This window comes from Leopardus geoffroyi, chromosome A3 (assembly GCF_018350155.1).
Source record: "Leopardus geoffroyi isolate Oge1 chromosome A3, O.geoffroyi_Oge1_pat1.0, whole genome shotgun sequence".
Taxonomy (NCBI): Eukaryota; Metazoa; Chordata; class Mammalia; order Carnivora; family Felidae; genus Leopardus; species Leopardus geoffroyi.
The window spans coordinates 108,900,020-108,916,092 of NC_059336.1; the positions used below are offsets into that span (position 1 = coordinate 108,900,020).

The 16,073-nt window shown below is 40.5% G+C and overlaps 1 protein-coding gene across 4 annotated transcripts; it reads left to right on the forward strand.

The window, feature by feature from the left end:
* Window positions 1–81: 81 nt before the first annotated feature.
* On the forward strand, window positions 82–6,175 carry SRSF7 (serine and arginine rich splicing factor 7). Of its 4 annotated transcripts, none has more exons than XM_045447088.1 (8): window positions 82–227; window positions 1,247–1,427; window positions 1,666–1,842; window positions 2,710–2,784; window positions 2,868–2,978; window positions 4,591–4,644; window positions 5,185–5,220; window positions 5,877–6,175. In XM_045447088.1, the coding sequence occupies exons 1-8, from the start codon at window positions 200–202 to the stop codon at window positions 5,929–5,931; spliced, it is 717 nt and encodes a 238-aa protein (XP_045303044.1). In that variant the 5' UTR covers window positions 82–199; the 3' UTR covers window positions 5,932–6,175. The 4 variants fall into 4 exon arrangements, with proteins under 4 accessions (XP_045303044.1, XP_045303045.1, XP_045303046.1 ...); XM_045447089.1 differs by having other exon boundaries at window positions 86–227; window positions 2,868–2,969; XM_045447090.1 differs by lacking the exon at window positions 5,185–5,220 and having other exon boundaries at window positions 86–227.
* Window positions 6,176–16,073: the final 9,898 nt, after the last annotated feature.

Sequence of the window (16,073 nt, forward strand, 5' to 3'; positions counted from 1 at the left end):
CCCTGCTCCTTTGTGCCGCGCAGAACGTCGAACTGACGCATGCGCAGAGAGACCCAGCCGCCGCATATATAAGCGCGAACTCAGCTCTTCCTCGTAGTGCCGCTGGGACCGTTGGCGACTGGTCTGGTCTTGTGGCTTTTGTATTACTCATTCCTTGGGCACTGCGAGCTGAAAGAGCAGAGCTCGCGGGCCAGTCATCATGTCGCGTTACGGGCGTTATGGAGGAGGTAAGAGGCCAGGGCCCGGTAAGGGACGTTGCTGTGACTATAGTGAGTATTGCGAGGCCGTGGGGTTGGCGCGGCGGTTGGGAGACGGTTATTCCGCGTGCGTAATGGCGGCTTCGGCGCACACCATACGAAGCCGGAGGCAGCGGGGGCGGGGTGTCGAAGGCAGCCTGGGGATGGCGGGTGGAGGTCTGTGGTGGGTTCCGTATTGTTGGGCGTATTCGTCTTCCACCACAGCCCAAGGCAGGCCCACGATTACTGTTTTCCTGTTGCCCTTCTTCGAGCCGCCCGCCTGCCCCCCACCCCCCCTCCCTCGGCTGCCATTTTGCGCACATTGACGAGCATGGTGGCGCATTTCCTTGGCGCTTTCCCGCCACTTTAGCAGACAGATCTGGTCCCAACTGTAAAACCGAGGGTGAATTTCAGACTGGACAAAAGTGTGGCAGCTTCGAGCTGCGCATTCTCGTCAGACAATCGGTCGAGTTGTGGAGTGGGAATGGAGACCTAATCTTTTCGTCTGGCGGCTGCTTTCTTTTCTCTTTTAGCTCTTTCGAGCGCGGTTTATGGCTCAGGGGCGGGGAGCTGGAGTCCTGGGCGAGCCAGCGCCTGGGGCTGTTGCCGCGGAGGACGAGAGCCGGCGCAGCCCAGCTCTCCTGGTCCGGCCCCAGCCCGGGCCCGCCCGCCGCCGACGCTGCCGGCCCGCGCGCTCCCCGCGCGCCCGGGGCTGCCGGGACCCGGGGGCGGGGCGGGGGCGGAGCCCGCCCCACGCCGCGGAATATCCTACCACGTGTCTGCTTGTGTTTTGGAGGTCGTCTCCCCGTTTGAATGTTAAGAACTTCGCCTTACGCCTAGCTTTCCGGAAATTTATGAGCATTCCTGGTTTTAAGACTAAATCCTTGATAGAGCATTAAACAAACATGCATTGTACAGTCTTAAGGTTGGCCTGTTTGGGACAAAGAGTTCACTCAAACTTAGGCAAAATTTTGCATAACGTGCGTTCTTGTATTTGCGTTTTTAAACAGAAACCAAGGTGTATGTTGGTAATCTGGGAACCGGTGCCGGCAAAGGAGAGTTAGAAAGGGCTTTCAGTTATTATGGTCCCTTAAGAACTGTGTGGATTGCAAGAAATCCTCCAGGATTTGCCTTTGTGGAATTTGAAGATCCCAGAGATGCAGAAGATGCAGTGCGAGGCCTGGATGGGAAGTAAGTAAGATGTTGGTCATGAAACTCAGCCTTTATTAGAATATTCCTGTGGGCTGGGTAGCGAGCTAGCTAAATAGTTAATCCTAATTCTACATACTTGAGAAGGGGGAGCAAGGTTGGAGTCGGAAGGGTTTATAAAGAGAACTGAAGCTTCTGAGGTTAAAGAGTGGAAATTTCTAAATCTAGAAGTCACTTGTATTTTCTTTAGCATTAGAAATTTGTTGCCTTTCTTTTATAGGGTGATTTGTGGTTCCCGAGTGAGAGTTGAATTATCAACAGGCATGCCTCGGAGGTCTCGTTTTGATAGACCACCAGCCCGCCGTCCCTTTGATCCCAATGATAGATGCTATGAATGTGGCGAAAAGGGACATTATGCTTATGATTGTCATCGTTATAGCCGGCGGCGGCGAAGCAGGTATTTATTTTATTAAAGGAATGGTTGGTATACTAGTTAATCAGTAATTTTTTTATTAGCAAGGCAGAAACTAGTATTTTTCTATAAACTTGAATGTTAATTGTACAGGTGTATTTTACAGTTTTTGTTTAATTAAACAAATGCTAATATATTAATAATCAACCTGGTCAAAACCTTTCAGGTTTCTTCGTTTGAGTCAGTCGCCTTGATTCAGAATGTCACGAGCCTTATGATATCATGCTGAGGCGCCTTGCAAATCCGACAATTAAGATCCTCCTAGACCTTGAGGTGATCAGCATAAGAGGCCAGATCCCCTCGAGTCATCTACACCTAGCTTCACCTTATTCTTTAAAGGGCAGAAAATTTGAGACGGTGATCGCCGTAACAGTAAATTTGGCTTACAATTGGGGCCCCCTCCGGTTTAGAAAGAGGAACACCAGATTGACCACATTCCCAACTAGAAAAATCTTCTTGCGTCAATCAAGCCTCACCTGGCTCATTTGGCTGTCAGTTTGATCGTCGTTAGATTGAAGAAAACATCTAGATGCAGCGATCGGCTATAGATACTTCTAGATCGTCTAGATCTACTAGACCATGGGCCAAAGAGGGTCGACCTGCAAACTTGCAAGGTTTATTTTAAATACACATTACAGTGTTTTATATTATGTAATTCTAAAATGTAATTCAGCTTTTAACAAATCTTTTTTTAGGTAGTTAAAAAAAAAAAAAAAACTAATAGGCCCAGAGTTTATTTCCAAATGAGACACTAAATTTAAATAGTTTGAGATTTGGTTTCAGCAGAGGCACACAAACTCTCAAAACGAGTTATCATCTGACATTCTTTTTTTTTCTAACTTAATAAAATAGGTCACGGTCTAGATCACATTCGAGATCCAGAGGTAGGCGATACTCTCGCTCACGCAGCAGGAGCAGGGGAAGGAGGTGAGAAATATTATCTAACTCAAGTTTTAACAACTGATAAACTTTAATTGGACATAAGACTTAAGCTTTGATTTATTTCTTAGGTCAAGATCAGCATCTCCACGAAGATCAAGGTCTGTGTCTCTTCGGAGATCAAGATCAGCCTCACTCAGACGATCTAGGTCTGGTTCTATAAAAGGATCGAGGTATTTCCAGTATGTAACACTTTCTTTCCCTTATTTGTATTTGGTTTGTCACGTCTTAATGACTGCACTTTAAGACTATCTTAAAGACATAAATGAAGTGGTTTGCATCAGAAAATATTTTGATTTCTAAAAGTTGAATTTGTACATGACTTGCATCTAAATGATCAAGAAAAGACCAATCAAAGATTTGTAGAGGCTTGTTTGAGAGGCCATGGTAGAGGAGGGTCCAAAGCACAAATTCTCAAGTCATTCCAGTGCTTCTTAAACGTGATAGTTGCTTGATTTCTGCTGGAGGCCCATTAGAACCAGGGGTAGACTTAGAAGCAAGTTGAGACGTAAAATTCTCCTTTTTGGAATGAGAGGGTGAATTTGAGACTGGGAAGTTGTTTAGGGTAGTAGTTGTGTACATGTGGGTGGATATGGCTTATTTAACCACATACACGCTAAAATGTAAGAAATTAAAAATCAAATTAGAAACCTTAAGGGTTTTTTGACTCTTTTTGTAGAAGGCCTTTAAATTAGGTGCAGAAATGGGTAAGATTCAGGTGCCTGGGTGGCTCAGTCGGTTAAGCATCTGACTTCAGACTCAGGTTGTGATCTCAAGGTTCGTGGGTTTGAGCCCCATGTGGGACTCTGCTGACAGCTCAGAGCCTGGAGCCTGCTTCAGATTCTCTGCCTCTCTGCCCCATCCCTGCTTGCGCTGTTTCACAGATAAGCATTAAAAAAAATTAAATGGGGAAAAAAATACATAAATCAAAAAAATGGGTAAGATTTTATAGAACATAAGGAGTTGACAAATACTATGGTCAAGTCACTAGTAGTGTATGCCATTGTGAGTTAGTGCTGTTCGATAATAGCACAAGATCTGTAAAATGCAGGGATTCTGAAACCTGTGGTCCGCTCCAGAAAGCTCTGGACTCTAGATGAATGAATGCATTAATTTGATTGCAGGACTCCAATGTGTGTATGTTAGAGGCTGTGGTTTATTTAGTTTGTGTGACAAGTGGTCCTGAACCACGAAAGCTTGTTGATGATCTAAGAATAAAGTCTTAACCCATTTGTGACTTTTCATTGAGGTTATTACCTGAAGAATTGAAATCTCAGTTTAGGGGTCTGTGTAATGTTGAATTTGGTTTTGAGATATACAACTAAACCAAACGATACCAGTCTTAAAACCTTTTCTTTCTCTTGGATACTATATACTGTTTAAGAACGTTGTACAGGAACTGTGACAACCTAGCTCACTGAGTATGGTAGAAACAAATAATTGAAGTGCTGGTGCTTCTTTATTTTGATATTGCGAGCTTGTTGAAAGTGTAATCATTTGTTCAGTCTTAGGCCGATGTAAGTTGAGAGTTGTGTCTTGCTTAGTCTTTTGGTTTTTTTTTTTTTAAGTACTAAATTAAACATTTTTTAGGTAATCTCTTCACCCAGCGTGGGGCTCTAACTCCCAACCTTGAGATCAAGAGTTGCATGCTCTCCTGATTCAGCCAGCCAGGCGCCCTGTGTCTTGCCTAATTTTAGCTTCTCTGTTCTTAGTTTACCTAATGTAGTGCTCAGTAGTAGGTGTTGAAGGACGTTACTCCTCTGAACTAACAATACCGTTTTTCTTTCTATTAAGATCCCGGTCGAGGTCAAGATCAAGATCCAGGTCTCTTTCACGACCAAGAAGCAGGTAGGGTAAAAATCTGATTAATACTCTTCTAGTTATATGGCACCAATATCCAAAGAGTTCAAAGTGTTTTGAATTGTTGAAATCTCAAGTGTAAACTCAGAACCTAGGTGTTCGTGGAAACACAGAATCTTACTAGTAAACCAAACATTAGAACTTGGTTTGTACATGGCCTATTCTGACTGACTTCCTGGACAAGAAAATGTCAAGCTATAGAGAGAAGTTTGTGACTTTGGGGTTATATTAAGAGGCCTTGTTAGAACTGATAGGTGCATGGAAAAAAGCATTCTGAGGTCATTGTGCTTGAAGTAGAGTGTAGAAATTAATCATGATACAATAAAGTAGTTCACTCATTTTATGAAGAACAGTTGTTGGAAGATTGGCTTTTGTTAGCAAAAACTGGTAGGCTCTCTTTCAGTTGAACTGCAGCCTGACCTTTTAATATTAAGCTCAGCGCAACCTGGGGGTTCATTTCATGATACTGTGATTATAAGAAAGGTATTGGTAGTACTTTTCTTAATAGAATTTCTCATGTTTTGACAGCCGATCAAAGTCCAGATCTCCATCTCCAAAAAGAAGGTAAGCTAAATAATTTGTTGCCAAATCTTAACTGTCAAGTATGGCCTCTGCAGAGTTTGTTTGCTTACTGCTTGCTTTGCAGGCTTTGAGCTCTTTGGAGAATTGGTGCTATATATATATATATATATGTGTATATATATATTCTTATTAGTTACTAAGTTTCTTAAATGATTGCTTTTCCCACTTCAAGTTGAGATTAATGTTAGGATATTTAGTCACAAAACCTTAGGATGATTATTAAGAAGCTTAGTCCTGTAAACCTTTAAGTGTAGAATTTCACATTAAACATGCGCTTTTTCCTCCACGTGGGACAATAGATAAATGAAGTACCCACATGAAGGAAAAAAAATTGTAGGTTGAAATCTTAGAGCTAAAGCATTATCTTACTACTTACTTGCTACTTAATGATCGAAACCCCAGAATTCAAATACTAGTTTTCTTTGACTTGTGGTTTTAGCAAGGAGGCTGTGAAGCCTAATCTTAAGCAGGGACAAAGGATTTGTATGTAAATCTTCTAGGTAATTTTTAGATCTCTGCTATATATTACTTTTGGCCAGCTAGGAGTTTACTGAAATTGAGTTTTGTCCTGATATGTACATAACAGTAAATTTTAGTAGATACTAATCAGTTCCAAACTTAATTGTTTTTCTTTTTAGTCGTTCCCCATCAGGAAGTCCACGAAGAAGTGCAAGTCCTGAAAGAGTGGACTGAAGTTCTCAAGTTCACCTTTTAGGGAAAAATTATTTTGTTTACATTATTATAAGGGATTTGTGATGTCTGTAAAGTGTAACCTAGGAAGGGTATTTCAACCATCTAATCAAAATGGATCTGGATTATTACTCTGTAAATTCACAGCAGTAAGATAATATAAATTTTTGTTGAATGTATTAACATCCTATGGTCTGAAAATGTGGGTTTTTATTTGGCACATTTAAATAAAATGTTTCTAACTAGATTTTTGATTTGTGTTCAATGTTAATACTCAGTTTAAGAATCAGGGGGTAAACCATGATATTAACTATTCATACAGATCTGTATTCATTAATGGTGTTATTTGAGTTGTGAACATCATTAGCTGTAGTATACATACACTTGGGGAATTCCTTTTTATCCTTAGAGCTGTGGGTAAGATAAGAACTCAAGTCCACTTAATAGCTTAAGTGTATCTGACAAGTCCCTAAATAATCTGTTGGAGTTGGTATTACTAGATAATAGCAAGCTCTAACGATCTCAATTTGTCAACCTAGAGGATCACTGCTTCCAAAGGCTTGTTAGTACAGTAACTAATTGAGGTTTTCAGGCTATGAGATGAGATGGTGTCAAATCAGAACTCCTGATTTTAGTAAATTCTACCCAATGTTCTTTTGTTTTCAATATTAATTTTATACCACAACTTTTGCATGTTGGAAGAATTGTCTGAATTTGGGACAAAACATCATGTAAACCAGCTTTGCAAAATTTTCCAGCCCAGATACTCTCTCTTGAAATGGATTGCCTTATTCCGAGCAGAGATTATTCCCATCCTAGGTTTTTCGGTTCCTGACTACCAACATTTTATTTTGCCAGGCTGGTGCAAAGTAATTATAAAGATGTCAATCCGAAAAAAGATGTCAATCAGAAATGTTAATGAGACTAAAGCAGTTTTGTAAATCTGCATTTAGCGACACCTCATGTAGTTGTTTTGGTAGCATCTGGTAGATCTTAGAATATAGCTGGTAGATTCTTTGTTCAGACTTTATCAAACTTAGTAGGACAGTAATAGTTAATTTTGAGTTTTCTGGTCAAGCTTTTACCAGGCATTCTTTAGCATCAGTTCAAAAAGGGAATACTGGTCTGCATCAAATTTATTTGGTCTGAATGATCACTAGTGCGTTGGAAGATTGGATATTTTCTTTTCAGAATTTTGACAACTGGCTGAATTATAATGGTGTAAAGCTATGTGTGTAAATGGGAGGCTTATTTGTTGCACTTGGTCAGCTTTAATTGTTCTGTATTACATAAAGATAAGTTCACTTAATAAATCTGCAGAGAACAAACAACCCTGATACTCAATTTTTGGAAGTGGGAATGCTGAGCCAAGAGTAGGAATCATTAATCCTGTAGCTTTGGGATGATTACTAAGCAGTAACCTAGAGATTAGTACAGAAGGCTAAAAGCTAGGAGGAGGGGTAGGGGCAAAAATGGGTCTAGGAAACAAGTACAGGAAGTTCAACCTTTAATGGGAAAGGGAGTGCTAGGTATCTAGGTCAGTGCCTTGCACATGCTTGACAGCAGGTACCTTTGTGGTTAGTATACATCTTAACGTGATACGTTTTGATGCAGTGTGCTCTTTTTGTTTGCATTTTCAGGTGTCGGGAATGCTACACTGATGTGACTGACTTGATAAGTACTAGGCTAGGCTTATTCCTAAAATACCTGGCACTACTTGGTGACTAATTGAACACATCAGACACTGAGTACTTTGGACATAGAATCTTTTAGTCCTCTTGCTTACAGAGGTGTTGAGAGGTAGGTAATGCATACCCTTGATTGCACTTGATTTCACAGTGGTAGTTTTCCTTTGGACTTGGAGCTAGGCTAAGCATAAAGTGAAAGTGTGGTCCTGCCACCTTGCCATATCCTGTCTTGAGGACGGTGAAAAATCTGAGGGAATTTTGAAATGCCATCACTTTGAGACTTGGTGAAATGGATGGTGGTGTAGGATTGTGATTGTCCTCTTTGTGTAGCCTATCTTGAAGTCTAAAGGAGGATGGTGATTTCCAACGTACGTGTAAAAGGAAGTGTAAGCTCTAAAACTGACAGGTTGGCAAAGGGTAATCAGAGTGAAGAGTAATAGCAAAGAATCAGATCTGGCTCTTAGCAACTGTTTGGAGACCTTTGGAAGGGAGGGTACAACGTAGTGGATGTATAAGTAATTGTATAGCCGGAAAGACCTGAAGTAAAGGTCAAAGTAACATACCAGGGGCCTGGCTGGTCTTGTAGTGTTTGGAGGGCGGTGAGAACTGGTGACAAACCAAAGACATGGAGTGAAGATGCTTAGGTTTCTGGTAAGCGGTAGTATTAAAGCTATTATATCCAGAACGATCTTGAAGGGAGGGTGGCAGGGAAACACCAGCAGGCAGTTTTAAAGCCTGATAGGTTTTTTCCCCCCCACACCGTACAGGTTTCCTGTTAACATTCTAGTAAAGATGTTGAAGGACATTTTGTGAGATCCACACAGCAATATAGTGCTGGTAACCCCATCTCACAGAGGAGGAAATGGGTTCAGTGAGATTGTTAATACCGTTTACTAGTCTATTAGAAGAAAGGAAATGTTTGAATCTTAATGTGTTGTTTCAAAGCCCTTGGTTTTCTTATCAATAAGGCACCTTATTGCTTTTTTAAAAAAAACCTTAATGGGAAAATCAGAAAATACAACCCATGATTCCACTCATTGTCGATTTGCTGATAACTTGGCTATTTTCTTTCCAGACTGCATGAGGCAAAGATGCTGGATAGAAGGATAACTGGAACGTGTGGAATGCAGTAGCCAATTAATTGTTGAAGCACTCTAGGCTGCTTCTTGAATCTAGTGCTGTTTCTTTTTCCCACAGGCCACTGGCCCAACTTACTTTCCATTTTATTTCATTTTTTGACTTGGTAATATATTCAAGGTGTATATAGTGAGAAGGCACCCTAACCCTGACTCAGCTGCCCAGTTACCTCCCCAAAGGCAACCATTGTTACCAATTAATATAGCCTGAGCAAATATGGACAGATTTTCCCCATTTCCCTTTTAACACAGAATAGATGCACCTTGTTTTCCCTCGTTTAACATTTTGGAGTTCTTCCATTACATGTAAAAATGGCACTCTTTATGTTGCATACTATTTAGTTCCTGGATGTTGCATAATTGACGCAGATAACTTGTGTGCCCCTTCAATGTGCCAGGTACTATTAGCCATGGAAAACAGATGAACAAAGTCTTTATCTTCTGGAGCTTAAGTTCTGGAGAGACAGATGAACAAACAGGTGGGTAATAACTGATTTGGACAACAACGAGGCGGGGAGAGAAGGGGAATTGGTTGGGGTTGGGTAAAGGATGTCTAAGGGAGGCCTCTGATAGTAACGTTTGCGCATGTGAGGGAGTAAGGCACGTCAGCTTGTGGAGATAGAGTGTTCTTGGCAGAGGGCATAGTAAGTGCAGAAACTGAAGTGGTTTGTGTCGGGTAAGGATGCCAGCATGGAGTGAACACTGGGAGAGAACAGGAAGAGATGGCATAGGAAGGGAGAGCGGTGTAGGATATAGATTATATAGGACCTGTGTACCTTGGAGAGGACTTGCTGCTTTTCCACTGAGAGTTTTTCAGCAAAGTAGCAGGAATTAGTTCCCTCTTAGTGGATGTGAGGGTTTCTGATTACAGTAATAATGCTGTAGTGAATAGTACAATACATTGCACGTGTGACTATATGTATTGGATAGACCCTAGAAGCTGAATTGCTGGGTCAAAGGATGTGCGTGTGTGTGTACACGTGTGTGTGTGTGTATATATATATGTATATATATATGTTTGTTTATTTATTTTTTTTTAATTTTTAACGTTTACTTAACTTTTGAGAGAGAGCACGAGCAGGGGAGGGACAGAGAGAGGAGACATAATCCGAAGCAGACTCCAGACTCCAAGCTGTCAGCACAGAGCCCGATGTGGGGCTTGAGCCCATGAACCGTGAGATCATGACCTGAGCCAAAGTCGGATGCTTAGCGTCTGAGCCACCCAGGTGCTCCTGCATTTATATTTTTGCTAGGTATCGTTAGTCTGTCCTGGTGACAAGGTGAAGGAGTATCTTGTTTCTCTGTACCATTGCCTACATGGTACACATAGTGTAACCATGTGGTGGGATTTCAAGCTTTTTAATTTTACCAATCTGGTGTTGAAAAATGATGTCTCAGCATAGTTTTTGGTTTTTGTTTTAACTGTGGTAAAATGCATGTTTTTCCCCCTATTCTGGAAAGTTTCCATGTATTAAAAAGTCTGGTTTAGGCTCCTTTGCTCTCAACACAGTGAACTGGCCTGTTTACTTCTCTATAGGTGTGCCACCAAAAGGCTAATGGCGACAGCAGGTACCGGGCCTTGTTCTGTTTTCCTCACTGCCTAGTACTTAACACTTAAATATTTGATGAAGGAAAGTTAATGGGTGAATGAATCAATGAATTATGATCTGTTAAGCCGAGGATATAAAATTGGAACCTCCTCTCTTCTCTGAGACCTATAATCGCCATTTCAATTAAAAGCTCGCATTTCCATTTAGCCACATCTAAGACTCCTGTCTGAGTCTGTCTGCGGAGGATCTAGATCCCTAGGCTGCTGTTTACAATGTCCAGCTCTACTCTGCAACTCGATTGCAAGGTTTCTTTTCTCCTCATCAAGGAGTTCTGCTCAGAAAGGGTGTGGAAAATTTCTGTGCAGAAAGTTCTCTGCAGAGAAGGGTGGAGACTTACCACCCCAAGAACTGGTGAGCTGGGGTGAGTCAGCCTATCCCATGTAAGAAAGGTCACGTCATAAGACCAACAGCAACCATTTCATCTATCAGCTGCCTAAGGTTATATCCTATCCAGCTCTGCAGGTCCCTTGGGTTGTCCTCAGTGACCAAAGCTTGCTTAAAGGTGTCTGGATGTGATCCTATACGAATGCACTGTTAAGTTTTTATTTTGGAATGTAGCAGATCTTCAAGAAATCTGGATTCCAGAAAATGAATTCTTTCAATGCCAAGGCTAAAAAATTTCTGGCTGTAAAGCAAATACGTATGACTGAGGTAAAGGTAGATGGGCTAGTTTATCTTGGCCATTGTCAGAAGAACCATCACCAGAGTTCCAGGGCTCTTATAATAAGAACATACTGCTTTCTTTAAAGATGGCTGCACAATACTTTAATGTTTATATTCCTTCAGAGTGCAGGCTATTTATTTAGACGAGGATTCAGAAAATTGTGGCCCACAGGCCAGATCTGGCCCACTGCTTTTTTCATACAGCTAATGAGCTAAGATGGTTTCTACATTTTTGTGTGGTTGAAAAAAATTAAAAGTATAATAACACTTAATGACATGAAGATTATGTGAAATTCAAATTGCAGCATCTGTAAAGAATTATTGGAATGTGGCCAGGCTCATTTGTTTACCTATTGTTTCTTGACTTTTTGTGTTACAGTGGTAGAGGTAAGTAATTGTGACAGACTGGAAGTCCCAAAAGTTTAAAACATTTACTCTTTGACCATTTACAGAAAATGCCACCCCTGGTTTAGGTATTTATCTTTAGCTCTTCACCACCTTCAATATAATTATTTCTGCAGATCTTGGGTGCCATTACTGGTAGGGTTGTGATGGCCTTACCAAGACATACTTCTGGTCTAGGAAGATTGTTTCTCTGTGACTCATTCTTGAGGAAGTGCTTCATGAAGCTAAGGGGGCAAATTCTAGCTAAACATTTATGTACTTTATAATATTGGTGAAAGCTTTTACTCTAGGGGAGTGTCTCATCCCTAGTTATGCATTAGGATCCCCCAGAAGCCTTCAAAACATTCCAGTGAAATCAAAATTGCTGAGAGTGATGCCTGAGCATCAATATTGTAACAATATTCCCTGGTGATTCTAACATATAGCCAGAATAGAAAACTATTGCTGTAGGGGTTAGTGATGCCCTCTCCTAGTTCACTAGTTACTGGACAGATTGGCCTGGCTTCTTGCTACTATAGTAAGAAAGTTTGCAATACTCATGTGATTCAAAAGAAGGTTCTAATATGTATCATGTTTCTCTTTTCCTTTCTCAAAGCAAATGACCCTATGCTGGAATGGAACCTTTCTATGATGGCAGAAACGGCATTTTAATTTATGTAAATACCAGTAGAGGTCACTATGCTCAGAGAAATATTCATCTAAAAAAAAAAAAAAGGTAACATTCTCTTAACTGAAAACATTTCCTGTTTTCAGGAAATTTGAAGCAATATTTACTAGAACTATAGTTTTACCCAACACTAAGGCAACTCCAGGCATGGCCTCTGGTCATAATTACTGCTTCAAAGCATCTACAACTCTTCTAGCTGCATATGTAATGTTTATGTTTGTTGTATCTTTCTGATGTGTTGATGCTTTTATTATGAAATACCTTTGTTTCTATGAATATTTCTTGTTCTAAAGCTATTTTGTCTGGTATTAGTAGAGCCACTCCAGCTCTCTGTTGATTACTGTTTTGTATCCATGGCGGATCTTTTCCATCTACTTACTTTTAGCCTATTGGTGCATATAGTTTAAGCTCTGTCTTGCTTGTTAAATTCAGTCTGACAGAACTCTGCCTTTTGGGTTATTTAAGCCATCTATAGTTAATAGAATTATTGATATTTTTTTCTGTTTTCTTTTTTTTTTTGTATTTCCTATTTTGTTTCTATATGTCTCCTGTCTTTTTCCTCCTCTTCCTCCTGTACCTGCATTCTTTTGCATTAAATATTTTTTTAGTGTATCCTTTTAATCCCTTTTGATTTTCTTTTTTACTGTATTTGTGAGTTACTTCCATAGTTGTTATATCTTCATTTATCACAACCTACTTCAAATTAATATTCTGGCAAAATTCAGAAAGTTTGCTCCAATTTATTTCCTTTTCCTAGACTTCCTTCCTGTGTGCTGTATGTATTATAAACTCAGTGATGCAATGTTATAAATTATTGCTTTATACAGTCTTAGGTCTTTATAGAAGAGTCGAGAAAATACACACACCCAGTTTCGTTAACCCATATATTTATACCATTTCTGATCGTTTCTTTCCAAGGATTCAAGTTGCTGTCTTAATTTGCTTTTAGCATGAAGGACTTCCTCCAGTATTTCTGATAAGGCAGGTCTGCTAGCAATGTTTTCATTTACTTTTGCTTTTGAAGAGTGGATTTGGGTGATACAAAATCCTTGGATTTTAAGCACTCTGTCATTCCGCTGCTTCCTGGACTCCCATTGTTTCAGATGAAGAGTCTGATGTTAATTGGTCCCCTGTAGTAAGTAATGAGTCATTTTTTTCTCTTGCTTTCAAATTTTCTCTTTGTTTTTTGGCATTCAACAGTTTAAATATTATGTATTTAGGTGGGGATCTCTTTGTATTTATCCCTCTTGGAGTTATTTGAGTTTTTGGAAGTATAGATTAATGGTTTTTGTCAACTTTGAGGTTTTTTTGCCATTGTTTTTTGAAATATTTCTCTGACCCTTTCTTTTCTCTCCTTCTTGGATTCATTACACATATGTTGATGTGCTTGGTATGTCCCATAGGTCTCCAGGGTGCTGTTCTGTTTTCTTCAATCTCTTTTCTCTGTCCTTCAGATTGAATCATTTCTGTTGATTTATCTTTAAGTTCACTTATTTTTTCTCCTGTCATCTATTGCCGAGCTTCTCTAGTGGACTTTTCATTTGTTATTGTACATTTCTTTTTATTTCTTTTTTATTTTTTTTTAACATCTATTTATTTTTTAGAGACAGAGCATGAGCAGGGGAGGGCAGAGAGAGAGGGAGACACAGAATCTGAAGCAGGCTCCAGGCTCTGAACTGTCAGCACAGAGCCCAGTGTAGGGCTCCAACTCAGGAACCACGAGATCATGACCTGAGCCGAAGTTGGACACTCAACTGAAGGAGCCACCCAGGTGCCCCTGTACATTTCAACCTTACAATTTCACTGGGTTCTTTTTTATATAATCTGTCTCTATTCAGTTTTTTAGTTATTTTTTAAGAAACTTTGTGTTTATTTTTAAGCTCAGTTTTCTAGGGGGTTGCCCTGTGTCTGCATAGCTTAGTGGTCAGCCAACCACCAGACAGGCACCTCAACCAGTCAGATTTCTGCCCTCTGCTGATCGATCTGTTTGTAGATGGGGAGTGACTTCAGTGTTTGGGGTGTTTTCAAGTCTGTCCTGGCTTTTACTTTTCGCTGAACGCCTTTTAAGTTCCTGTGCACATGAAAGCAGCCTCAGAGTTAGCCAGAAATATACAGCTTGGACCTCTCTGGTCTCTCCTCTGCATGTGTGCAGCTTCAGATCGGCCAGAAAGCTGCACGTTCCAACTAGATTGCAACCTCAGGGTTAATAGAGCCACCAGGTGTCCTGCTTGCATAGCAATGTGGTCATTACTTCTATTGATAAAGCTATTGGATGTTGGTATCATCTGTCACTCCAAATTGAGTGAACCCCATCTTCAACCACAGGAACCTGCTGGTCTTCATGTTCTGTTTTGCCTGGACAGAACCTCCATGATGACTGAGCTGGGGGAGTAGGGAATGGTAACAGCCCTGGGTGAGAACGCCACAGTCTCCCACTGTTCATCCACAAAGTTCAGCAATTTTCCAAACAAACACGTCTCAGATTGCTGTATGCTTTGGGCCAGTTTCCAGAGCACCAAAGTTGTTTTGCCACTTCCCCCCACCCCCCTTGGCATTATAGTTGCATTTTTGAGGAGAGGATTTGCTGACCTCTTTAACTTGGCTATAGCTAGAAGTGCTACCCAAAGCATCTGAGACTTGAATTATGATTTGAGTAATTGGAGAAGTTGAAACTTGGAAAAGGATTGTACTCCTGTCATAACTGCCTACACAGCCCACTGCAAACTGGTGATCCAGTTGTTTAAGATGGTTATGACTGAGAATGGGAACTGGCCGGGGAACAGGAGGTATGTGCTGTTTCCTTTCTGTCTTCTGCTGGTAGTCCTGTATTTTCTCCTGTTCCACTTTTTGCAAACTATCCATGGATTCGTTGACATAACTTCCTTCAGTCCTTTGAGAGTGGACCGTCATTGGTTACCTGATAGTCACGATAGTTCAACCTCCACAGCAGGCCATCTTGGTTTATGTCTTTACAGCAACATTTGTGCAGGTGTTCAGTATTATTACCTCTTACCTTGTTAGGCAAAATGATTGGGAATTGGAAAAATGAAAATCCCACAGCGAATGATAAGAACTTATAAGTTCCATGAATTCGAAACAGGAATCCATAGATCATTGAACTGAAGTCAATGATATGCTCACCTGTGAAGGATCAAAACTCAAGAATAATTGCGCTAGTCTGGTTGTGGGTAGTAGGGGGTATATGGTAAAGAAGGGATGGACTCCTGGGGGGCCTAGAGACTTACTTTGCCTTTTCAACAAGGCTTTAATAATTCTGTGGTCATGTGGTGTTTTCATATTGAATAATACCATGTTTGTCTTCACCACCTCATGTGAACTAAGTGTCCTGTTATTAAACAGGAAAGTTTTGTTTCTTGCTGACATCTTTAGTGAGTTCATAGAGACCTTGTCACACTCTACATGTCTCATAACTATGTAGTAGGTCTTTTCTTAGGGAAATCAAAGTTCTCTTTTCTATATGTTTTTCATGAAAAGGGATAGATTGGTTGCTACCACAAAAGATCAATTTCTCTAAAATACTACTTTCATCAGATTTGTAGCTTGACATACTTAACCTTTTTATTGTCTTTCGTAAGCACAATTAATTACCAGTATCTTCTTCAACTGCCCTAAAGGTGCATATCCTTACTGGGGCTAAGTAACTTTGTTTTTTAGTTTATTACTTTTTTAATGACTGGTAGATGTTACTTTATTTTTTCTTCGTAATTTATTTATATGTTAAAAATTTGTTTTAATATTATTTTGAGAGAGAGAGAGCAGGAGCAGGGGAGGGGCGGAGAGAGGGAGACACGGAATCCAAAGCAGGCTCCAGGCTCTGAGCTGTCAGCACAGAGCCTGCTGAGGGGCTCGAACTCACAGACCTGAGATCATGACCTGAGCCAAAGTCTGGCACTTAATCGACTGAGCCACCCAGGTGCCCAATCTGTTTCTTTCTTCTTCTTTTTTTTTTTTTTTT